The 25,823-nt window shown below is 38.2% G+C and overlaps 4 protein-coding genes and 1 non-coding gene across 5 annotated transcripts; 3 read left to right on the top strand and 2 right to left on the bottom strand.

The window, feature by feature from the left end:
- Window positions 1-181: 181 nt before the first annotated feature.
- LOC141908418 (protein crumbs-like) lies at window positions 182-9,051 on the bottom strand. Its single transcript, XM_074798464.1, has 6 exons — window positions 8,895-9,051; window positions 5,128-5,697; window positions 4,550-4,681; window positions 3,943-3,969; window positions 294-410; window positions 182-198 (listed from the first exon to the last, which is right to left on the bottom strand). Exons 2-6 carry the CDS (start codon window positions 5,690-5,692, stop codon window positions 182-184), a joined length of 858 nt encoding a protein of 285 aa, XP_074654565.1. The 5' UTR covers window positions 5,693-5,697; window positions 8,895-9,051.
- Window positions 9,052-9,716: 665 nt separating this feature from the next.
- On the top strand, window positions 9,717-12,715 carry LOC141908417 (glycerophosphocholine cholinephosphodiesterase ENPP6-like). The gene is made up of 7 exons (XM_074798463.1): window positions 9,717-10,158; window positions 10,385-10,539; window positions 10,777-10,960; window positions 11,254-11,606; window positions 11,701-11,874; window positions 12,344-12,500; window positions 12,576-12,715. The coding sequence occupies exons 1-7, from the start codon at window positions 9,906-9,908 to the stop codon at window positions 12,713-12,715; spliced, it is 1,416 nt and encodes a 471-aa protein (XP_074654564.1). The 5' UTR covers window positions 9,717-9,905.
- Window positions 12,716-15,085: 2,370 nt separating this feature from the next.
- On the top strand, window positions 15,086-17,777 carry LOC141908415 (uncharacterized). Its single transcript, XM_074798460.1, has 5 exons — window positions 15,086-15,275; window positions 15,602-15,835; window positions 16,216-16,452; window positions 16,954-17,196; window positions 17,539-17,777. The coding sequence occupies exons 1-5, from the start codon at window positions 15,086-15,088 to the stop codon at window positions 17,775-17,777; spliced, it is 1,143 nt and encodes a 380-aa protein (XP_074654561.1).
- Trnaf-gaa (transfer RNA phenylalanine (anticodon GAA)) lies at window positions 17,302-17,374 on the bottom strand. The gene has a single exon. It is a non-coding gene; the product is annotated as a tRNA-Phe (tRNA).
- Window positions 17,778-24,601: 6,824 nt separating the features above from the next.
- Window positions 24,602-25,823, top strand: LOC141909010 (uncharacterized). The gene is made up of 2 exons (XM_074799335.1): window positions 24,602-24,833; window positions 25,344-25,823. The coding sequence occupies exons 1-2, from the start codon at window positions 24,620-24,622 to the stop codon at window positions 25,622-25,624; spliced, it is 495 nt and encodes a 164-aa protein (XP_074655436.1). The 5' UTR covers window positions 24,602-24,619; the 3' UTR covers window positions 25,625-25,823.

The following is a 25,823-nucleotide window of genomic DNA, read 5'->3' as shown; positions in this document are numbered from 1 at the left end:
CGTATCCTGAAACGCAAACGCAATCATCAATAATTAAAACATGTACAAAGCTAAAACAGGAAATACATGAAAAAAATAACAGTCAAAAATGTTTCCTCGAGCTAAAGGTAGCTTACTAAACATTGACTATCCTAATAGTCATCTTCAGGAATACCAGGTACTGAGGTTACAACTGAATTATCTAACCGAAGACGACAACTATAATTGAAATAATATAATTGAAACACTGAACTCAAGAAGACATTTCAGACTCTTTTTATTCACAGTGCGAAGGGATTGATGTTTGACTGTACCTGTTCCAGCACAGCTACACGTATAGTTACTCGGTTGATCGGAACAGATTCCTCTGTTCTTACACGGCGACGAACCGCAATAGTTGATTTTTGTTTGACAATTTCTGCCGCTGTAAGCTGCAAAACAATTCATTAACATTATCTTCAACTGAAACCAGCGAAATTCGAGGTATTTCATAGTTAAGGTTGTATCCAAGACAACCGAGATATAATAAAACAATGTCATGAAAGTTTAAAATCAAATCCAAAATTTTTTTGAGCATCTCATTCACTAGTAGATATTCAGGCGGGCTTTACATGAAGTATGTATGGAAAATTTTGGAGACTCCTGCAAGTACTTAGTTATAAGTATTCATTTAGGTATCCCATTGTTTATCCCTCTCCTCCCATGGATTCCTATGTACTTGAAATGAACGGCTCCTGAAGTCATTTAAATTTCATAAGACGTTACATATTGTTTGAGAAGATTGATTTCTCTCGAGAGGCGGAATATTTAATCAATATTTGACTCAAGATTGGAAAGAATTCGCACAGATTATATTTCATAGCGAATGTAACATTACCTGCAGTGCATTGACATACATAGTCTACATTAGTGTCAGGTTTACAGGTTCCGCCGTTCAGACACGGTTTTATCGAACAACCAAGTTGACCTGCAAACACAATATATATATATATATATATACCATCATATTCCAGTGACATTTTGAACAGGAAAAAATATCAGAGAAAAATGTCTCATTTCAGAACACTCGAAACTGTTAAAAAGAAGTTGATAGATATTTTGTGATATGATGTAATTTTGCAGACCGAACTTCCTGATATCTCTAATATAGACCGGACTACTATAAGATTTTGGGGAATTATGAATATTACAAAATATATCGTAGATATCAAAATGTTTCAAACGACGTCATTTCCAGTTATTTTGTTCGAGAATATTATGTCGTTCATGCATGATCTTGACACTAAGTACAAATATAGCGAGACGACACATATTTCAATGAACAGCCACTTAACAGCTTTATTCTCACACAAACGTGTCTATTCTATACATAGTCTCTCGTAGAAGTATGTACGTATTTATGAAACAGCTTTTTAGGTTGGAATTTCATGAACCATTCACCGGGTACTTTACAGTTTAATAACACAACAATCAGAGCGGTTAGAAATGGTCGATTATGAAAATAACTGTGTCCGATTTTATTAGTTGCCTAATCATGATTTGTTACTACTGAAGTTTGATTTTGAACTTCTGCAGTTTGATTCATTATTTCTATACATCAGGTGACCAGCTCGAGACCAATTAGAACTAGGGTTAGTAAACCATGCTAACCCTAGCTTTGGCCTGTTTATTCAAATTAGATGATCGCAGACCGATCAAAACCCTAGGGTCAATCAACCATACTAACCCCAGGTGTGGCCAGTTTGTTAACATCAGGTGACCAGTCCTAGACCAATAACAGCTAGGGTTATTTAACGTACTAACCCTAGCTTTGGCCTCATTATTCAAATTAGACGATAACAGACCAATCAAAACCCTAGGGTCAATGGTTTGTTGACATCAGGTGACCAGTTCTAGCCAATCACAGCTAGGGTTAGAGTGAGGGCTGTTTGTTTACATCAGGTGACCAACTCTAGACCAATAACAGCTAGGGTTTGTAAACATACTTACCCTAGCGTTGGCCTGATTATTCAAGACAGCTTTAGACCAAACAGATCATTCTATGACCAGTCATGTGACTGTTTGTTTACTTCAACTGACCAGAAATCATAGCTTTAATCAGTTTGAAACTGGTCTTATAAAACATGCCCCTGATGCTTTCATAACAAACAACTCATAGTGAAAAATCATCAGTAGTATATATCAGTATTTATTTCATTGCACTGAATATAAACATGAGAAGCAAATTATTTGACAATATACAATGATTATTTGAGGGTCATTTTTACAGATTTATATCCTGTGACTGGGAAAGAATTGATTCTTGTTATCAAATTGAAACCTGTGTATGGTCATTGGAAATAAAATCACGAAAGCACTTTCATAGAAATCAAACAAAAGAGGGGGGATTAGTGGGTTAGCTAGGGAGGATGAGGTTTAAGAACATACACCAAAGCTATACATTTCTACAGGACTCAAACCCCTGATAGCTTATTAATTATCACAGAATTGGTAAGAAAAGACCTGAAAGACTTTTACCGAAAAATCACACAGAAAACAGAATCAATTAATGAGCTGAATTAATTTAGATGTTAATTAGTGAAACACGATACCTACAAACAACATAATACATGTACGTGTACATAATGGCAGCTTGATATAGAGTCAAACGAATTAAAGCACATGTGAATATATACATTAAATAAAAATCAGCCAAACATAAAACACGAAGTAGATATGAAATAGGAAATCAGCATTAGCTTTCTAAGATGACAGGAATTATCAGCGGGTAGTAGGGTCAGTCAGTTTCTAATCTATACACGGCATAATGAAAATAAAATGAATCAATTCCCTGAGGTAAAGAAAACCACTGAGTTAGTTATTGAAATATGGCAGTAGTGTTTCTAATAGTGATTGTATTTACTCAAGTATGGATTTTATCTACTGAGGAATGTGTCAGTTTGTTTACTAAGACCACTAATAATTTCAACTGACTGCTCACTTTAATGTATAGAGTTAGTGCTATTTCTATAATCAAAATAAAACCATTTCAAATACAATTTTTGCTCAATTACTTGTCAAGTGTAAAGGCTATATCATAAAACTGATTTCTATGCAATTTTCTTACTCGACACTAGGAATAAAATAACATGTTCAAAATCAAGTGTCAAATGCATGATATTCAAGTCAGTTGAACTGTAGAGGTGAATGCATGTGTGAGTAGAATGATACATCAATCGAAGTCTATATACAATCATCCTCCCCCGGCAGGGATTCGAACCTGATGGCATCGAGATTGCCACGGCACGAAACCCTGCCATAATCGACCGTGTGCGCAGATACATGCGCAGTTCAGGTGATGTGATTTTTAGCCAATCAGAAGTCCCAATTTATTTTAGCCCGGGTTTTCCCATTTATAGTTCTTCCTTGAAATTTGCCTCAACGATTATACAACGAGCAATCTGATTGGTGCCGCAAGTTTTCGTTGGGAAAGCTGCCCATGTACCTGCGCACCCGGTCTACTGATGCAGGGGTTCGTGCCGTGGCTGAGTGTAGCGATGCCATCAGGTTCGAGTCCCTGCAGAGGGAGGATGATATACAATGAATACTGATATCTACCCTCTACAAACATTAGACTGCGCTGGCTAAAGGAGTCTCAGATTATCACGTGCCCCTCTGAACAAAATATAAATGACCCATCACCACTCGCCCCCCGGATTGATTAACTGCCTCAGGGAATTGCTTTAGTTGCGAGAGACAGCGTAGCCAACTGTAGTTCCTAGTCATTTGGGTCCCGAGATTATATAATCAACAAAAAAAAACTCACAAGAATTGAGTTTTTCATATAAGATATTTGACCCGATTTGAGCAGAATAGATGATTAGAACACACACAAAAAAACAAATTGATTGTTAGATGAAAATATCTAGGAGGAATTGAGGTATATAACACTGCCCCCTAATGGTTGCAGTGAGTAATAATTACCGTTAGGTCCACTGATTGGATTCGAGCCTACATGCATATATAATACATATTCAGTTAATTTAATGAATAAAGACAATTATTAAATTGAAACAATGACTCTATCAGCAGTTGTATGATATATCAACAGTTGTATGATATATCAACAGTTGTATGATATATCAACAGTTTTATGATATATCAGCAGTTGTATGATATATCAGCAGTTTTATGATATATCAGCAGTTTTATGATATATCAGCAGTTGTATGATATATCAGCAGTTTTATGAAAACATTATGCAGATCGCCAGCCATGCGCTTACGTTTAAAAATATTAATCATTATAATATTTAATAATCTAGCAAGATGCAATTTTAAAAATAGCAGTTCAGACCTGTTGCACAGGCAGTTGCTGATAACAGTCAAACTCGGTGAAGTCGCCATAAGTCGTCACATATTTCTAATTTGAGTCCCAAAGTGTAAGTCGTTTTTATGTCAAGTCTCAATTTGTAATTCCAATTCGATTTATTTAGCATCATTTTGATCAGTCGACAATCAGGTGATCAGACTACAGCGATTAAACCGAGTTTGATTGTTTAATAGTTTAGATCGCGACCGCTGTCTCTTACCGATATAAGTCTCACACGTCGTGCCGTTATACGACGGTAAACATTTACACGTAAACGACCTGAAACGATCGATACAAGTACCGCCGAACTTACAGGGGGCGCTCCAGCAGTCGTTTACTATATCCAAATTCGCTGCAATTAAAATACAAGATTGAACGTTCAGTGTATCGTATGTATTGAAATAAAAAATCGATGAATTTAATTTCTTGAGATACTGGCGACGCCCGCTAGATGGCGTTACAATACACAGGGTTTCGGTTTTGCAGACAGCTGGGACTAACTTAATTGAAAATGAATCGACTAAGCCCCCGGGTTAAAGATAATACCAGTCTATAAAACCAGCCCCGGGATATTTGCATAGAAAATTGGTCGATTTTCGTTGAAATTTGGACTGTTTTTTTTAGAAATCCGACAAACAGGTCGTGATTGAAGCTTTTCACTTTTCCACTGAATGTTATACTGATTTTACTCATTGGAAGAGTCAGCTTGAAAGTAACCAAAATGTAGTTGAAATTGAGTAACCACTAGCGACACCTGGTGGATCGTACCGGTACCTCAAGGAAAATAAAGATACTCACGACAACTGATTTGATTCTCGAGCGGACATTGATTCATCTGTACGCCATTATTTGCGGTAAATGAACTGATCGGAACACCGGGGCCCTCTATTAGACAACCGACGAACCCGTTACCTACAATCATCGGTCCACCGGATAGATTTATATTCCATAGATACCGACGCAGCGTACCCGTAGCTAAAACAGCGCTACCTAGCGACACGGAACCGGAACTAACGCTCGCCGTAATATTCCCCAGCGACGATTCCATCCGAAACACGTACCAGTTATTATCATTAAACCCGCGCCCGAGGTTTACGCTAGAGACGCTAGCGCCACCTCGTGAGTCAAACGTTAAACCACCGACGGGCGTCAGGTAAACGTGAAAGTAATCACCGCTCGTTCCGGTCTGACTGAGAATCAGTCCAGACGTGCTGCATGTACGGAAACTAAACGACGTCAGAGTTTGTAAATCCAGAGTCGACGACGAGATTTGTAAATTAGATGAGTTCGAAGGGAAATAAACAGGAACGGAGGTGGCGCTCATCGACTGAATCAGTACGAATAATACCGCTAACATCAGCATCTTATCTGAAATAGAAAAAAAAACATCCATCGAGACTTCATTGAAAAAAGTGTTTTTAAATCTTAACGCTTTTCTTACGTTGTTACATCGGCTGATGGTAGAACTACGATTGTCTTTCTTTCTTAGACTGGTCTTAAGTCTAAATTGAGACAATGGAACTCATACAATATCCTACGTATCCATAATTTCAGAGTACTGATCCTCAATACAAACACTAGCTCAGCTTGTATTGTCAATAATTCAGTAATAATGCATTTATCATCTAATTCAAAATCTATTTTGAAAGTAACAACTGCAAAACTACAAAGTCATGATAGACCGCGATAAAACATTCCCGTAATGACATAAAAGCAAGCATCGAGGCCTTTTCCTAAATCCTTTCCAGAAATAGCACTTTTCATCAGAATCCGTCGCGACGCCCAAACTCTACGTTGATAAGCTATGAGTGTGGAACTCAGTTTCGCTCAATGGTCTAGAACTATATACCCTGATCACTGCACGATCGCTACCAGTGAAATTAGATTTAGAACAACTTGACATCAGAGATGTATTTTTTTTAAATTGATCGCTTTAAGCGATGATCACTCGAATACAAGTGTTCAGAACATCCTCCTCTCAGTGTTATCAATATAAAACATACTAACATTACACTTCAATTACTAACATGTATATTAACAAGTTATCATTGATAGATATTGGGAGAGAGAGAGGAGAGAGAAAGAGGAGATATATAATACATATATATGAATACAGGAAGAGGGGGGAGAGGTCTCAAGGGACATAACGAAATAGAGGGAAGATGTTTAAAAAGTGCTTGATGAAATAGCTTCAAACGACTCAGTATATAGTTGACCTAGGGTGTCAATCTATTAATCATAAATGAACATTAATTCAAGAGGGAAGGGGAAAGTTTAAAACTGTAAAATAACTGTAAGGACGACTGGAGGAAGTACTTAAGGAAAAGTTATGGATCCTTTCGAATATACATAGACCTGTACATAAGTCTGTACATACACCAAAAAATGTCAGACATCTTGACATCAGACACCTGTCATTAACTACAGCAAGGAACAACGACAGCAGCAATTAGAGAAACATTTTAAACTTCCAATAATACACGTATCAAACATACCAATTGACCGAAATCACCATGACAACACGGAACAATGCTACCCTCTTGTCTGACAGTTTGAAAATACTCCAATAAATGTAGTCACCTCTGAGTACGCAGAGGGAGGTGCTTAAAATTGAAAGGAGAGAGGAGAGGAGAGAGAGAGAGAGGAGAGAGGAGAGAGAGAGAGAGAGAGAGAGAGAGAGTGAGAGAGAGGAGAGAGGAGAGAGAGAGAGAGAGGGGGAGAGACTGTGAGAGATGCTCATAGTCAGATGTAAAATACTAACATTTAACAACTAAAACCATTTAACAAATTCAGGAAATTTTCATCAAATATTTTCAACAGGTTCCGAAACAGGAATTAATAATTGATATAAATTCTAGCGGATATTTGCTAACGCTGCATTCATTCAACGCCGAAGAGGCTTTTTCTGTGACTCCGCGATAGATTTATTTAGATCTTCATTTCTGACATTCTAAACAGATTGATATAGAAATCAAAGGTGTGGTTTACATAATAAGCCTCGGAGAATGATCTGTAACCAGTTCAACAGTTCCGAGTCGAAACCCGAGCCAACTGGTCAGGCAGGTACCAAATGGGACACAAACCAAATTTGGCCCAACTAAAAACGCCAGAGGAGGTCCATCATGCCAAATTATAGCACAGGTCCTCCAATCATTCTGTGTGAAGCATTTCAGTAACGAGCGAGTGATTTCTCAGTGAATCTAATTTGACCCAGATTTGATTTTGATAAAAATTCCAAAAAAAACTATTATTGAAATATGAAATATCAGTGTAAATGAAATAAAACTGTAAATTGACTGTTAAAGTCAATAAAATATGTAGAAATTATTGAAATATAAAACCTACATTCACATATTGAATAAATACTCGCTTTGCGTTTTTATTTTTGATCTATAATTTAACCAGCTGGAAGAACTGATGTAAAATTGATATCTAACCATATAGAAACTAGTAACACACATATATAGGTCTGTCAAACCCTGCACAACAATACGTCAGATGGTATAGTATCAAATTCATTATTCACTCAACTTATATAATACAGCAAATGTAATTTTTTTCTATGAATATTTATCATTCAAGTTACTTTGAAATATGATTTTCAAAATATTAAGGTTGCTATAAAATTTATGGCGTTCATTGAAAATAATGATGATCTTGTAGCGATTATAACTGAAGACTCAGTAAAACTGACTATACTGGCAGCGGTCGGTGGTAAGCATTTCTGTTTGATAACACTGGAATGTTGACAGGTGTACAAATAACTTATCAATTTATCATTACTTTGAAATAATACAGCGCAATAAGACCCTACCCTACAACAGCCTACAAAACAATTCATACACTAAACTACAAACTCGAATGACTTAAAAATTAAAACTATACAATTTCAACAGTTCTTAATAAACAGATGGTGGACAATAAATAATAGACCGTTCATTAGAAATAAGTTGAAGTAGTTTCAATAATCAATACATAAAGATTCAATACACCAAGACTTAGGACAGGACTCACAGTTCACAGTCATTGGTTTAAATAGGCCTAATTGACTCTGAAGTCAAGCCTAGTGAAACTACCACCTACAGGCTTCTACTGAATTATTGAAATAGTTTGACATTTTACCAGCACCAGCAGGACTCGGTTGTGGGTCACCCCCCTCCCCGCACTCATTTCAGGAAGGGACTCCGCCCTACCAAACCAATACCAACACATGTTAGCCAAGATTTAGGGACACGTATCCTGCCGAGTCACATAACTAAAACAAACTTAGTTCAACCAGCAGACCTGAGCGAATCTGCCCCTGCCTGCCTGATGAGTGGAGGGCCTAAAGCCAAGGCTGAAGTGTGAAGGGCCCCGGCCCAGTCATGCCTGTAGTTTATCCACTTTCAACTGTCAACTGCATAGCCCAAATAAATCAAAAATTTTCAGCAGCACAAATACTACATATACTATATGCTTCCTATATTCTTATATTACCGAGGAGTCATAGTTTAGTTGTTTGATAAGCGTAAATAAACAATTAATTGAATTCAATTAATCAACCGGTTGTTGTTTCTCGTGATTACCTTTCTTTTTTCCTCAGTCGTTAAATACACGAATTCAGCCGTGTTTGTAATAAATACTGTCTGTAATAAACAGCTATCTTCTCGCTGTTAATATTCCTATAGTTTACTACGCGTGTTCCAGTTATGAATCATGATTAAAAAACGCCGTTTATCCAAACATCGCTTCTCGCTGAACCGAAAGTGTTTACTACATTCTCCATACGGCGCACTCTACTAACGCTGACTACCAGGAGTCGGTCGCCGGCTCGACCATGTTCTCGCTATCGCTGACTGTGTTAACATAAATCTCAAACTTACTCAGCAAATCCGAAACGACGAACGTTTCAGTAGGGTATTTTTATCTAGGGTGATAAAATTACGATCTTTTTCCTAGGACAGAAAGAGCCATAACATCTCCCGGCGCAATATTCACCAATTACAAAATTTTTTCGGCACATTTTTCGCACGCGTACTATACCATATTGGTTTTATAAATCAGTATAGACCATCTAATGATACGAATTCACTTTTACAACCAAAAAAGCTGTATTTAGATTTTCGCCGATTTTCTTTTTGCTGGATCAACACTCGGAACAAAAAATTCATGTTTTAGATCATTGATTGTACCTGAAGGGCAGGAATATTATTTGATTTCATAATTTCAATCAATTTTGAGTAGATGAAACTTGTGCTGCAATCTAAAATGAATTCGAGAAAGTGTCAGCTTTATCGGGCACCAGCTGACGCTGAGGGTAAATCTTTATTTTTTGTATGTATTAACAGTTAGGGATTATTGAAAACGTGTACCACATACCTAATGTCTATTGTCATACTATCACTGCGTTCACTGACACCAGCTGCAGTGCATCATGCAGTGCACCTGCGGCGGAATAATAGCTCCGATAAATACTGGACACTGCAACTCTATCGTTAACAATAGACAAACTGCTAGTTGCGTTAAAATTCACATTTGTTTTCCTCTTGACCCGTATTTCATGCAGTGACCTGAACAACAAATCCTGACATTTAAAAATGCTGCCTAGATTTAGTTTACTGGGAACAATATGGATGGTATTTTTTGGATTTAGATACGACGGGATTCGAGCTAGCGGCGGTAAATTACTGACTATAGTTTTAGATGGAATACCACACTATGCGATCAACAATCCATCGATTTCACTCTCTCAGGGTTTCGATAGAATAAGAGCGAACGGTGTTTGGGCGAAATATGTAACTCCTGATTTTCCTACTTTATCGTTGCCGAATTTTTACAGTATGATGACAGGTAAGTGTAATGTCTATTCAAACTTAATTGAATGGACATAGGTTGCCATAACCCAGTCAGTAAGGTGTCAAAATGACCAGTACAGATGGGTAGTTGAACTAAAATATCAATTTTGTACTGCACTGTGTTGCATGATTGCTAAAAAAGTCTTCTTTACATTATACACTTTACGAAATATCTGATTACACCAAAATGTTTTATTTCAATGCATTCTGTTTCATTCTAGGAAACCATGTTGATAAACATGGAATTGTCGGTAACTTTTTTGTCGATCCAAACCATTGCAACAAGTCCTCATGTCCGATGTTTAATGAAAAATCAGCGCCTGAATCGTTCTGGTGGGAGGATTCAGAACCAGTGTGGATTACTGCTGAAAAACAGGTATTTCTGGGTTAAACTGACCGTTGCCTATAGAACTATAACACCTAACGTCTAAGAGTGCTGTGCGGCTAGTAGTAAAAAGTCGGCGGTCACTACCATTTTACGTCCAATATGACACCGCTGAATATTACGTGTGATACAGGAAATTTTTTTTCTGAATCAAAAGCAAGTATATGAACAATACTATCAGTCTAACCGAATCTAGATGGCTGAAGCAATTGTGAATTATATATTCAGGGTAAACGATCGTATATGTATTATTGGCCTGGTTGTGAAGCTAAGATATTCGGTGTAAGACCAACGTTTTGTCGTCCTTACAGCAGTTTAAACAACGCAAATCGATCGATAGCTGAAGGACAGTTTATCGAAGCCGCCGATGAGGCTGTTGATAATTTGGCTACAGGACGGGCTGACTTTGCGGGTAAGTAAGTTCCACCACAAGGCACATCAAGTAACAAGGATCATCTTCGCCTAGTCCTGAAAATGGCTGGGTTTCGCATTACACCGTACCTTCATGCAGTTGAACCCAGTTCCACAATTGTGAGTGAAGACTTGACCGAAATGAACTGATTTTCATTCAGAGTTCACTTTCACTCACGACTTTTTGGGACTTGGTGTTAGCCAAGGGTCACGATTAAACAATGATTCTTAGGTCCCATTTCGATCGAGGCGTTGAATAAGTTTAAATATTTATGAAGAATTGATATTTTGTAGTTGTTTATACGGTTCAAACTGATAACGACGGCCACCACGATGGAAGTCACACCAGCAAATATGCCGAACATCTAGAATCATTCGACAAAATAATCGGCAACGTTTTAACCAAAATCGAAAGCAACACGAATTTGACGGACAGTTTGAATGTGATGGTTGTTTCTGATCATGGTATGACGAATCTATTGTATGCTAATGATATCAGCAAAATCATCAACGCGTACATCAATGTTAGCGCCCTCTATCCGCCGCTTGTGGAAGAATGCGATTTCATACTCGGCTCGCTGGAGAATCAAGTACCGGGAGTCGGGTCGGTCCTTTTAGTTTGGCCGAAAGATGGAAACGAACAGCGGGTTTGTATTATTATTCTCAACATACAGACACAAAGAAAATCCACGAAATAAGTAGTTCATTTACACTTTAACACTCGTTAAACATTTATTAAAGGTTTACAGGGGTTTGGTCGCAGGGAAGGAGCAAGCAGTTCTGGGGGCGGACCACATGAAAATATACTCCAAAAACCGCATTCCGAAACGATGGCACTTCAGAAATAATCTTCGCGTTCCACCGATACTGTTAGTCGCCGATCCTGGTTATATTCTCATTAAAGGCGTTTGGCCAGTAAGTATAAATAAAGGTTAAGCCTTGAGAATGTAATTGCCAAGTGACCCCACTTGCAACTAGTCGCAGCCGACCTAGACGCTGCTCTTTCAACTGACATAGACTAGTCGCATACTGATTTTCGTCAATGTCACTATGTGTCACTCTGTAATCTCCATCCCCTTCTACTCTACTTAGTTACTTCCTATCTACGTAATCATTCAGTGTATAGAAGAATTTTATGAGTTTATACGCATTGTCACTTCTGTTTCTGGTCATTCTATCTGATGATGGCTGTAGTTCGTCAACAGCCGAAACGTTGTGGTTGAATTGTGAGACTTCTTCATTCATCTATGCGGTCGACCTTAGCGCCAATTTGCGACAAATCGCAGCCGATTTAGAGAACTGTTAAATAGCAGCGAAAGAATCTTTTTTTTAAATGCAAACAAAATCTCGACCGACTATTATCAACATCTTTCATTCATTCTAGGTCGTAGATACGATATTGAATAGTGGTTTTGTAGGTTCGAATACAATCATGAAACTTACTGTATCAGTTCTGGAGTTAGCAGCTTCGTACATCGGTAACCATGGATATGACAACAATCTACCCGATATGGGAGGCATCTTTCTCGCGATGGGTCCCGGTATATCATCAACTCGTGACCAATTCGATGAAGAATAAACGTTGCTTTCTATTAACGACATCATTCAAATTTCAGCTTTCGAAAAAGGAAAAGTGGTCGATGGTTTTCCTATCACAGCAGATTACCAGGCAATGGCACACGTATTGGGGATAACATCTAAAGCAACGGATTCAAATTTCAAACAAGTCGAAACATGTTTCAAATCTGAGCATTGAATAAATCAATGTATTTTCAACGTAATACATGGTTCTACATTTAACTAGATTTAGTTCATTTCTATTGTGTTGATCCCTGAGCTATTTCACAACTGGAAAGCGTGCAAATTCCTGGTCTCGATTTTATGAAAATGAACTCTTCTTACCGAGTGGAACTGAATCCTGCACTTTTCAACCAACAACCAGCAGCACAGGATATAGACCTTGACACCAGTTTCAATAATTACAGCTACCAGTAGCTTTCTTCGTTAAACATTACGGGAATGTCAGGGATTGTAAATAGTTAGTTGAGACTATTTAATGATGAATATTGACTATTGATTATGACTAGTCATGATGAATATCATTAGGAGACACCCATGATATCAATATCTAAACAACTGTAATTTGATATATCTATTAGTGTTTAGCTGACTTTTGGACGTAGGTTTTAGAGAGTGTATATATTTGGTTCCTCGTCGAAAATGATAATTTTTATAATATACAGCCCACAATACATGCATTTATTTGAATAAAGATCTCACCTCGGGGAGGATCAGCAGTAAAGAGATAAGAACATGCTCGTGGAGGCCATCGGCAAGTTTAAAAATACGTAAGAATAATTTTTCCTGTTATCAATTTTCCCACAGTCAATGTTCGACCGGTATTCCAATAAAGGAACTGCGCAGTTGTCCTAGCGATATAAGATCGACACATTTGTTTTTTTTTGGTATTTTGCTATGTGAAGTTCTGCCACCAAGGATCACGAAGATTTCTTTATGAAAAATGAACAACTTATTATTCGCGATTCATTCGTTCATAGCTTTAATCATCGTGGAAAATGGAGTCAGTTTAGATTGTAAGTTGTCTTACTGTCGAATATTTCGATTATATAGTAGTGGTATATGTATATCTTATGTTCGTAAGCCATACATACAGTATAATGAATCGATACATAAATAAAGTTTGTTTGTTTATAGTTGATTATTTAATTGATGATATACGTATGGAAGTGTAATTGTGTAAAATGTAGGCCACAATGTCACAAAAACGTCTAATTCGTAACTCGATTGAACATTTATTAATCAGTTTTATAGATCTCGACAAAACTGTGTTGATTTCTTTAAAATCGAACTGAATGAATTTCGTGTATTTCTATTTAGCTAACTATTTTGCTGGATACTCGCGACTTGTTAAAGGTGACTGCTTCGCGAAAGATTTATATAGGAAAATAGTTGATACTCCAGATCAATGTCGTTATTATTGCGATATTGAAAGTCGATGCGATCTATTTCTTACTTTCGACACGAAATGTTTGATTAAAAGCGCGCCGAGATGCAGCAATCCCCATCTACGAAATCATCTAAAGCTGTTTAATAAAAGAGGTAATTACAATCAAGTCAGTTCCGTTTCACTCGGGGTAAAGATCCTTTGCCCATTTTTACTATACATTCTCTTCTATTTAGAGCTAAGATCACACTACACCGCACATCGCAGGCACACTAACTCGCGACATCTAGGGAAATATAACTCTTTGACGTTCGATAAGTGTGAACTGAAATGTAATGAGGTTCCAAGGTGTAAAGCATTTCTGTCTGCAATTAGAAATGATGCAAGAACTGGTTCTTGTTTGTTATACCCATCCATTCCTATCGCATTTCCTGATTCACGAAACTGGTGGAACTGGATCTATACATTGAAATGTAAGCGGAAAGGAAAATCGCATTCATTTTTACTCGTAAAATGGAATTAATTCTTGTTTTTCTCAATTCCTTCGTGTGCCATCTATTTCAGCACCGCAGCTCAATTCAAAACAAACTGGAGGTAATTTATTCAACGATCAACAGACAATTGAATAGTTAGAAATTTAAATCTAATCAATAAGCGAGCAGACAGGTAGAACTGTGTAGGTTATAAGTAGCTATATTAACGAAAAAACAATTTTATATACAGTATAAAAATATGCTTAAGTCTTTTGACATTATTAGCAAGTACATAAACAGTTTATTTGCTACTAAAAATAATTTACAAAATGTTACTTAAGAAATAGTACAAAGTTGAATGTAATATTAAACTATGAATCTATATTAATAATTTGCGTTAATGATAAACAACAGATAATAAGGATTGAAAAAAAGATAACTGTGTAGGTTAACTGACCTTATTAGAAATACGAGCTTCTTTCGTTCATCAAAATCCCATCATTTACCCGATAAAGCTACTCTGTGCACTAGCACACGAAAACTATATGTTTTCAGTAAACTTACAAAATACTACTAGTTTTCACGTTTACTGTTACACCGGGTTATCACGATTCCTTTAAATATATCTATACTTATTGAAATGTATTGAATTATTTCAGAAAACATAAATTTGTTTACAAAAGCGTACATGGCGCCTGTATCCACATCGAACATGGGACCGGAACTAGCAATCGATGGTCGCCACGAACCGGAAGCGTTCTCGAAACCGTACTCGTGTTCTGAGGCTAAACCTGATTGGTGGGATTGGGCCTGGTGGTATCTGGATCTAGGTGAATCGTATGATATCAGAGAAGTGCTCGTTTTAGCTCGTCAGAATGGTAAGTTCTTGACCCTGTATGCACGTGATGCAATAGTGTTGTCACAATGGCCTTAAGTACGAGTGACTGATTCAAGTAATAAGTGACGGCCAATATTACGTTTGACTGCGGTGATTCATGTCACAATTATTGTTTTGCCCACTGACTTGTTGATTTTTCTAAAAGCTCAACGCACACGATGCATGGAAACATGGAAACAGAAACATGTTTCCGAGGGTTTCCCTGCGTCACGTGCGGTGGAATTAGTTGAGTGACGTCCAATATGACGCGCTGTGCGACAGATCAACTGGTAAGTAATAATTATAATTTCCGCACGTTTGTTTCAGCGTTCAGTAACGAATACGTCGAGGTGATTGTTACGGATCTATTTCAAAACGCAGCAGAAGCGAATCCGGATAATTACACGTTGTGTGACGTCGGTGAACTAGTGACGGGACGAGTCACGAGGTTTATCTGTACATCTGAAGCTTCCGGTCGTTACGTCATCATTCGACGAATAACGAAACGAAAATACGGATTTTCAATCTGTGAAGTTGAAGTTTATTCGCGAAATAGTTTCGGTAAATCAGCGCCATGTTTATTTTCTACTGAGCCAAGCGACTTCGTTTCATCACGGAATAATCGAATTTTTGCTTTTTTTTCAATTTTCGCTTTTTGAATTTCTATAAAGCAATATTCATTACTGTTTTCTCTGAAGATTTCTGTGAAAATGGGATTTAATAAATCTCGAAACTGTCGGACAAAAATGAACTTCAGATTGTGTTCGTTCATTATCTTCCATGCCGTTTTTGCACGACCTCCCTCACAACTGTGCTCATTGCAATCATTTCGCAAATTCTTTCAATGATGGAAAACATAGTCATCAGTATACATTAAACCTATTTTCAGTGGAAGGTTAAGAATCAGATAACTGAACCAGTGATTTTTTCTTCATTTTCAGAAAACTTAGCGGCTCGAAAGTCTGCACAATTCCGAGTCGGTGGCAATGAATCGAATTTAGTGCCTGCATTAGCCGTCGATTCGAGTCGACAAACTGAACCTGATTCGTATTATAACAGTTTCTACTCAATCTGTGCAGTTTCTGATAACGCGAAACAGAATTGGTGGCACGTTGACTTAGCGAAACTACATCACATTCGTAAAGTAATCGTCGTCGCAAGCGCCACTCCACTCGCAGGTTTAGTTGTTTTTCGTTTAGTAGATTTTCTGGAGTTAATTTGGACATATCCAAATACGTAACGAAATCGTTTAGATTACGTACGACGGGAATATATCTATTTTTCAATTAGTTTTAGGTTTCATCTAAAGGGTTTCGTGCGTCCCTTGGCTGTGTTTCATTCACATGGGAGGGAGGAGTGGAAGGCGTTATGTTAATGAGTGGGAAATTTGGAAATTCGTCTCAATTACTACAATAGCTTCTCATTGTTACTATATTGGTTGTCACCCTGGTTGAGGATGTATCCCTCGGGGTAACTTTGGTATCCTGTCTATGAAACCGTGCCCAGGTTGAGGTCAGGGGTGTATTTAGGGTAACTTTAATGTCTATGATACCGAGTCGATGAAATTTACAAGTGTGTTGCCATTTTTGAGTATATAGAACGATACGCATTTCTATGAAATAGAATTCTATCAGATTATCACATGAAATGAATGTATCTATGTCGATTTTTATCTGCAGACTACAGAATGTCGTACCTAGAGGGTTATTTGACTACTGAGTTTCACGGACAGCTAATAAAACCAACAGACTTCGGTGTGAAATTCCTATTCCGAAAAACTGGTCTCATAGGATTCGGCGAACATTTTCTGATATTAACCAATGAAATCGGTCGACACGTAGTCATCCAACAGGGTCTGGATCAGCCGTCGATTCGACTAGCTCTATGTGAAGTAGAGGTATATGGGAACCCGTTAATCGGCGGTAAGAGAATACCGACATTTGACAGTATTTCGATTCAGAAAAAAATTTGAAACACGATTTACATGTATCAAAAGAGAAGGCAACATGACAAAAAATATGCGCACCTGCCGAAACCCGGGATCGAACCAGGGACCTTTAGATCTTCAGTCTAACGCTCTCCCAACTGAGCTATTTCGGCTGGTGATTAAATATATTTGAATTGAATTGCTATGTCGTATCGTTGTGAGTAATCGCTGACCACTACACACATATAATATTCATTCAATAAATCATACAATGATCGTGACGAGAAGTTATTGAAATTAGAATGGTTATAACATTGCTTTATGTTGCTTGTTCCAGAAAACCTTGCGTTAGGTCGTAGAATAATGGTCGGTGGTGATCAATGGTACGGACCAGAATCGGGAACAGTTGTCAGTCCGATGCTGGACGGCCGGAGGGATACGGAATATACAGGGTCCAGCAGCAGCAACGTGGATTTCATTGTAGTCGATCTTTCTGGCTGGTTCAATATCAAAACTGTTGTTCTGATTACAGGATCGAATGGTATTGGAAAACTAATGTCGGGTGGAACAGGTTAACTATCTAGATAATCAGATATTCCAAAATAAAACCATTGATTCCATTTCAAATCATTTAAACGTGAAAACAGGTAGTACTTTGTGGTTAAACTGATTTTATTCGAAATTACAAGATTTGGCTATTAGTAAATATAATACAGCTCCATCAAGGACTCATTTGCCTTCGGAGCAAGCTGAGACCTAAAGCCGTGATGTGCATGGCCCACTGGCACTGGACAGCATGCCCTGGCACTCACCTTTGATCAGTCTGATTATTCCAATCACTCACCAATCTTGTCCCCAGCTATGGGCCAACTAATGTTGCATGTTAGTTGCCAACAGTGGATGAAAAAGTGATGGATAGTGATCAACGCCTGACCCTTACCTCAATCACAGGGAAGAATACCAAATAAAGGTATGGGAGTTTCAACTACTCATTCAGGAGTAAACATATAGTCTCCAAGGTCAGAAGAGCGGTAAAACATGCCAGGGTTAGGAACAGGATAAAGCACGCTGATAGGATGACAGTTGAGGTGAGAGAACTTAAGGCCAGTAAAGCTAACACGCTCTCGAAGAAGGCTAAGTGGAAGTAATTGCCAAGCGTGAAGCGTTCAATGAAACAGCGCACGTATACAGTAAGGTACAGAGACAAGGCAGAGTGCATGGTACAACTATGTGGAGTGATGATGTAGTGACCACCAATAACTTCTCAGGAAACTGGGCCAAGAGTATGTATGACGATCACAGACCATCGGGTGAGTGCCCACAACAGAAATACGCTTTTCCACAAATCATGCGTAGGAAAACATCTAACACGTTTGTCAATGGAATGCCGTGAACTTTGGGATTCACGGCGGTCGTAGGAATCGAGGAGCTCCAGACAGTTTTCCCTGGTATCAGGAAGGACACTGCCCTAGCTCGTTATATCCAACAACATTAAGTAGTCTACATAGTATTACCTGCTTTGGCGTTTTGTACGATTGTTTACCTGATATGAATGTACTATCTTTTTTTCCGTATTTATTCAATATACATCAAACCCCCTCGTTTTTTTATTGTAGCTGGAAGTATTCATCTAAAAGTTGCAGTTTGCTATCGACATCCGGATCTCTACTTTGTTGACTTCAATCACTGTAGAATGTGCTACCAGAATAAAAAAGCGACAGTAATTGCTAAAAATCACGCTTTAATCCTGCACTGTACGCGTGGAAATCTTGGAAGATATGTATATGTTTATATAGAGGATAACAGTGGTCCTACTGCAGCACTGAATCTAGCTGAGCTTGAGGTATATGGCCTCCCATTTGATGGTTGGTATTTATTTAGTTACATTCTTTAGTTTTATATGTAGGAGAAAACATTACAACTTTTCTTATACAGAGATCAACGTTAATGATGTCGCATCAATCAAAATGCGTCATCTTTTTATTTCCAAGTCCTCATTGTACTCGATACATTTCGAATCATTATAATCTTTGTCGGTAAATTTTCATCAGCATCCCATGGTTCATTTTCCCAAAGGTAATTTGGCGGTAACCGGAAAAGCATCTCAATTCACGACTTACTCGCATTATCAGGCTGATAATGCTATCGATGGTGATGCGTATCCAGACTTTCTATCACGATTTTCGATGACGTTACGAACGGTCAAAATACGTCCTAATTGGTGGAAAGTTGAATTGGCATTTACAATAGATGTCGCATGGGTCTCTATACAGATGCCTGTATGTACAAACAATGGTGAGATATCTGATGGTGATTAAATCCATAGTAGCTGCTTCTGGTTGTTTTCTTGTTCACAGAATTTCTACCTTTAAAATCTTTAAGATATTTATTACGTTGAACGCTAAGAGTACTTCCGACTTCTAAACTAGATTTACAGTCAACCTCACCTAACTCATCCAACGAATGGAAACCGATTAAATTGGGTCTGAGATAAGCGACTATCCGACGATCCAATCGGAAGTCAGAATATGATTCAATTTTTGTCCGAATCACTAAAAGTTCAGCTTTACTGTATTCTACTGTTCGGCAAATCATAGTGAATAAGGCAGAAAACACACGAACATCGCAATAATTAAAAGCTTTACATTATATCGACCATTTCCATACAGAATTGAATAACTATCCATGTGGTAAAGGTCCGGACTGGAAACTAGATCCTGGTAATAGAAAGTGTTTGGTTTCTATTCTGAAGAGGGCGCTGAATGGTAATAAGGCCAGGGCTGAATGTGAGAAGAAAGGAAACCAACTTATAACAATTAGAAACTGGGAGACGTGGAAATGGCTTCAGGGTATGTTGTACATGTAGATGTGGTACTTATGATTTAAATGACTCGCTATTTGATTTTTACTGTATTTATGATATTTGCTTTCCGTGAAATAAACATGAAATTTCGAAGGTTCAACAAGGCGTCGTCTTAAATCCAGTATCGAATTCAACACAAATATTGGGGCGTCATAGATAAAGTGGCGCCCGCTGTAGGTAAACAATTTCACCGACCAGCATCCACTGAGTATTCCATGTTTGACCCACGATGTATAATTTTTTCATTGCAGCCGAAAATTCGAGAAGCTATCTCATAGGATTAAATGATATCAAGGATGAAAATAAGTTTGTTTGGAATTCCGAAACAAAACCGGTACAATATGAACGATACATATATAATCTTTACTAAGCTGATAGGAATAGTTTTGCTTAGATTCACATTACAGGCACGATTCATTAACTGGAACAACGGTGAACCGAACGATAAAAATAATGAAGATTGTGTGACGAATTTTCAAGGAGGCAGTTGGAACGATATTCCATGTACAGGCAGCGATCATGTATATTACTGTGAAAAACCAATACGTAAGTCATTAATAATAACATACTGCAGACAGTGAAATTAATGCCTCGCAAAAACATTCATATCTTTAACATATATTTGGCCACCTTCTTGGATTTTGATGAATGTATGCAATGATATAGCGAAATGATTTGGACTTTAACTACTGATATTTTGCCATAATGATCAGAAGCCAAGCTTGAATCAACATGGCCGCATTTGTTCATGAACCCAAAATGGCCGCCTAACATGCGCATGGACCAGGATGGCCATCTTGGATTTCGGATTTGGATTAAAACTGGCATCTTGGATTTTTGAGAATAGACGCAATAACTCGGCAAAATCATTTGAGCCTTAGCCACTGATACATTGCCGAATTCTTGCATGATGTGATTAAAACCAACATCGCCGCATACGTGAATGAACCCAAGATGGCCAAGTGCAAGATGGTCGAGATGACCCAATTCATTTTGTATAGAACTAGCGCCGTGTATGTCATGGGAATGGACAATCGATGTATCAGAAGATAATTCAAACTACGAGTTATGTTTCGATGACAAGGGAAATAATGCTGTGAAGTCACTTGAAACTAGGAAGGTACCCTGTAACCCGATACGTCGAGGTAAATTCGTCAAAATCACACAACCAAGAACTCGTGCACTCGTCTTTAGAGAAGTAAAGATATACAGCGCAAAACATACAGGTAATTCATCAGTAGAACTGTAGCTCTGATACACATGCATGCGACTCATCTTGCGGGAAGACGGTGCAACTGACGTCATATGTCATATTTGACGTCAAAGCACGCGGATAACTGAAGTAAAACGTCACAATTTGGGAACCATTTCACGTCTATTCCAGGAAGCCATTGGTCGAGCCACAAACTCACTCTACTGGGGTTCCGCACTATCGCAACGAAGCCTCTTCATTTAAATGCTTACATCATGTCCCTCTAGCCACGGACTCTTTTACGTCCATGCTCTTGCTTAAGTTCCTTTTAATTCTGTAGTTAAAAAAATAATGAAAGTTCGACATGTGCTTTCTTGATTTAGGTAATATAGCCGTTCAGCCGTTCAGAGCAGTTGGAAATGGCGGACATCTCGCGCTGGATGGAATAGTACCACGTAAAGAACGCGCTACAACCGTAGAATTAACTAAAGCTCCTCCGCCTGTCTCTTGTTATACTAGCCATGATAGATTTTGGTTTATAGATCTGTACCACGCGGTTTATTTTGTACGAAAAATCCGATTCTTCGGTCCTGAAAACTGTTGTAGTGAGTATCAATCATTATGTGCGGCGTTTACATCCTGAAGTGATTTGAACGCATCGTATTTTAACCTATATTCGATGAAACGTTCTGTGTCGATGTTTTAATGATGATATAACGACTCCGAAATGTTTCCTGGTAGACATATTTGCTCAAAGAAACATTTCGGACCTCACTACTTGTTTTTGTGGTCGAATGTTTTCTTTTCGCTTTAAGCCCAAGAAGATATTCATATTTACACTTCGGTCGATTTCGTTGACTTGGCGCCTGCAAAGGTGTCGTCCAGTCGAGCATCCGGCAAGCTGAAATTATGCGCAGATGACGTAACAATCTCTACAGACTCGGTTACGGAGGTGAAATGCATAAAACCAGTGATGGCATCGCATGTTTACGTCTACAAACCAGTTCATCCCAGTCCACTGGTTATCTGTGAAATAGACATCTACGGAACAGAAGCATTCGGTAAAATCTTTTGTCGTATCATTTACTATCAATGGGAATATGCGCCATGTTGGTTCCTAATTCTTCACTGATTGGAGCATTGTACTAACACCTAATACCATCCCAGAAGCTTTGACATACAACCTAAAGCCATCTTAGGTGCTTTTAGATACAGCCTTCCAGGCATCCTTCCCATCAACGAGTGACAAAATAGACTCTGCCAATCACATTTGGGGTTGGAGGGCTTTGATGTACAGAAAATTGAAATGGAAACATCATATTAAACTTGAAACATTTTATAATATCTATCTGGTAACAGGGGAAGAATGTGTATGGACATCAGAAGGCGTCGAATATCACGGAACACAAAGCCATACAGAAAAAGGAAACAAATGTCAACGTTGGAATAAACAGAAACCGCAATCGCATCCATTCGATACAAAATCAAAAGATTTTCCTGAACAGTCACACATAGCTGCAAAGAATTACTGCCGACGTTTGGATGAAAATTTCCCCTGGTGTTATCAAACTACGGGATCTAGCTGGGAATTCTGTATTATTGATAAATGCTCTAAAGGTATGAGGTCTTTAATGTTTTCTAAAGATGAAATGCAGTTCAATCGTAGCATAACTGAAAATGACCACGAAGAATTTGAAAAAGAAATTGTGACAAAACTTTCATTACAGATGTCGTACTGAACGCTGCAGTTGGTAAAAACTGTAAACAATCTGACCACGCTGAGGACGGAGAACTATCAAACCTGGCAGCCGATGGCGTTTACGATATGTCACGCTGCACCATGATAACCGTTAACGAGGGCGAACAGACGATATGGTGGAGCATCGACCTTGAGATTGAATATAAAGTCAAACAAGTTGTTATAATAAATACGGATGGCATTGGAAGTAAGTTTGAATGTCTGTTCTTAAGAAAAGCTTCATACTTTGTCTGCATAAGTTCCTTTTATTTTCTACAGATGTATGGCTAACGGATTATGAGATATGGTTGTCTCCGAAATGGCACGACTCCGACACAGACCGAACTTCTCGCTTTTACTGTACACAGGATACCGCGACTAACTATGTAACAACTGAGGTTCAGGAAACAAGATGCCAACCGAATATCTGGGGCCGATATTTATCAATAGTAAAACGGAGTCAAATTATTGATCCTATCGTATTGTGTGAAGTGGAAGTAGCGGGATATGTGTACAATGCCACAAAAGGTATTGCTTTTTTCGGTGGTTCCATCCAAGGGATCTTCAAGAGCAGTTCTTAGTTCACGACTGGAGAGGCCAGGGGATTTCTCTCAAAAGATTTTCACAAAAGAACCCTAGCTTATTAAGATAGCAGTACTAGTCAAAAGTAGATTATCTATCAAATTTTCTTCATTTCCAGAGAATACTGTAGAAAATTTGGCATTGAATAAATCGACATCTCAAAGTTCAACAACGTCGAATTTAACAAGTGATTTGGCCACTGATGGAAATATCGAATCCAAATATACCAAATGTTCTCGCACTGCTGGTGTCCACAGAACTGAATGGTGGGCCGTGTTTCTGGTGAATGTTTATCAAGTTGAGAAAGTCGTCGTTACAAATGTCGCAGATAATTATGGTACACATATCAAAAATTAAATCAAATGTGCCTCCGTAAGATCGTTATGGCTCTTCGTAGTTCAGTTATTTGAATATCGAATATTTGTAGAATTTAGATTTCGAATATTTGTACATTTTTTTAGGATCGGATTTTTTCAATGTTACTATTTCTGTCGTGGATGTATTTCTACCAAGTGATCTGTACGACTTGTACCCAATAGACGAAGAGACCACTTCAACATCTACTGGTAGGTCCTCCCGAGGAGGACAATGTCATCCTGCTTTTTTTTCTTTTTTTTCTGACTATTTTTTCTTCACACCAATATTGACCTGCACTTTACGCAAACAAATTCCTTATGGAAATAATCCACTTAAAAATCAGTTATGTTTGTATAAGGTTAAGCTGCAACAAACTTTGACGCAAAATACAAAACTGATGTTTTTTTATAGATAGCTCGAGTTCAATAAAAGATGCAACATTGTCAGAAGCATCAACATCATCATCAGCATCAGATCTAACCTCGACAGTAAGTTCAAGTTCATCTGTCACAACGTCTACTGATCCAAACACCGGTCAAGCGTCTGGAACTTCTAGCGCAACATCTACTGTTAACGATGCTGATACCACGACAACAGATGGATCAACTGTTGCACCAACAACACCTAGAAAACCTGGAAATTTTACAACTTGCGGCTCTATTTCACAATTAAAAGAAGGTCAGATTATGCTGATAGAATGTCCACCTGGTGCTGTAGGTCGGTATGTCGTGTTGATGAAACAGAACGCTATCGGGAGCCCTCTTACAGTCTGTGAGGTTCAGGTTTACGGGACACTGAAGCAACTTATGCCAACTACGACATTATCAACAACCACGAGACTAAAGAAAATTGTGCCAACTACGACATTATCAGCGACCGCATCAGAATCAACCTTCACAGGTAAATCTAAAAAGATTATATGAAAAGACTATCAAAAAGACTTCATTAATTCAGTGTAGGATTAGGACTCATTAGAACGCTGAGTGTAGAACTGGGACTCATTAGAACGCTGAGTGTAGAACTGGGACTCATTAGAACGCTGAGTGTAGAACTGGGACTCATTAGAACGCTGAGTGTAGAACTGGGACTCATTAGAACGCTGAGTGTAGAACTGGGACTCATTAGAACGCTGAGAGTAGAACTGGGACTCATTAGAACGCTGAGTGTAGAACTGGGACTCATTAGAACGCTGAGTGTAGAACCAGGACTCATTAGAATGCTGAATCTTCGCGCTTTCTTAAAATTAGATTCACCAAAATAATAAATAATAATTTAGATATACGCTTGAGTACGAATGAAATGATCATTAATAAAATCTTCATGGTGCTTTTCAAACTGGAAACATTGAATGATGCAAGGCTAATGAAGCCTCCTCATCTAGGTATAAGCTATGTTATAATCATATTTCAGTGATCACCACACTCGCCGCTACTGATGCACCAGTAGATGCATTCCCTGTAATAGCAGTTGCAGTTGGTTCTGCTATGGGTGCTCTAGTTCTTCTGATCGGACTGATATTTCTGATACTCAGATTGCTGAAAAAACCTCCGTTCCAACAAACTAAAGTACACGAATTCACAACAGAAGACAATTCAGAAGACTGGTCCGATTCTGAATCGGATTTTGGTTCAGCCACTCCACGATCGATTACTTCAATAACAGCCGTTCATCCTAACATCGTTTCCGGATAGAAAAAAAACCAAAATCACGTCTAGCACTAGCAACTGTAAAAGTGTTTATAAGACTCACATTTGTATTCGCACACATACAATACGGCAGGTTTCTACCGATCTCCTCTCGTACGTTCGTTTCGACCAGAATAAGCTCTATCTTTTCTAGAACAGTGCACTGATTGAAATTCGTTCGGAGTTTTTGTATTGATTGCCCTTA

Source organism: Tubulanus polymorphus, chromosome 7 (assembly GCF_964204645.1).
Source record: "Tubulanus polymorphus chromosome 7, tnTubPoly1.2, whole genome shotgun sequence".
Classification (NCBI taxonomy): domain Eukaryota; kingdom Metazoa; phylum Nemertea; class Palaeonemertea; order Tubulaniformes; family Tubulanidae; genus Tubulanus; species Tubulanus polymorphus.
This window is presented reverse-complemented; position numbering and strand designations above follow the sequence as displayed.

What these genes read in the sequence shown, in the direction of transcription:
- LOC141908415 (XM_074798460.1), top strand. Translation starts at nt 15,086, where the DNA reads ATGGCGCCTGTATCCACATCGAACATGGGACCGGAACTAGCAATCGAT. An exon ending in AAGCGCCACTCCACTCGCAG is followed by an intron (nt 16,453 to 16,953) that starts GTTTAGTTGTTT and finishes TTTTATCTGCAG; the next exon opens with ACTACAGAATGTCGTACCTA. An exon ending in TGGGAACCCGTTAATCGGCG is followed by an intron (nt 17,197 to 17,538) that starts GTAAGAGAATAC and finishes TGCTTGTTCCAG; the next exon opens with AAAACCTTGCGTTAGGTCGT.
- LOC141909010 (XM_074799335.1), top strand. Translation starts at nt 24,620, where the DNA reads ATGCTGATAGAATGTCCACCTGGTGCTGTAGGTCGGTATGTCGTGTTG. An exon ending in ATCAGAATCAACCTTCACAG is followed by an intron (nt 24,834 to 25,343) that starts GTAAATCTAAAA and finishes ATCATATTTCAG; the next exon opens with TGATCACCACACTCGCCGCT.
- LOC141908418 (XM_074798464.1), bottom strand. Translation starts at nt 5,692, where the DNA reads ATGCTGATGTTAGCGGTATTATTCGTACTGATTCAGTCGATGAGCGCC. An exon ending in GACGTGTGAGACTTATATCG is followed by an intron (nt 3,970 to 4,549) that starts GTAAGAGACAGC and finishes ATATGCATGTAG; the next exon opens with GCTCGAATCCAATCAGTGGA. An exon ending in TCCAATCAGTGGACCTAACG is followed by an intron (nt 411 to 3,942) that starts GTAATTATTACT and finishes ATTGTTTTGCAG; the next exon opens with CTTACAGCGGCAGAAATTGT.
- LOC141908417 (XM_074798463.1), top strand. Translation starts at nt 9,906, where the DNA reads ATGCTGCCTAGATTTAGTTTACTGGGAACAATATGGATGGTATTTTTT. An exon ending in TTTTTACAGTATGATGACAG is followed by an intron (nt 10,159 to 10,384) that starts GTAAGTGTAATG and finishes GTTTCATTCTAG; the next exon opens with GAAACCATGTTGATAAACAT. An exon ending in AAGATGGAAACGAACAGCGG is followed by an intron (nt 11,607 to 11,700) that starts GTTTGTATTATT and finishes CATTTATTAAAG; the next exon opens with GTTTACAGGGGTTTGGTCGC.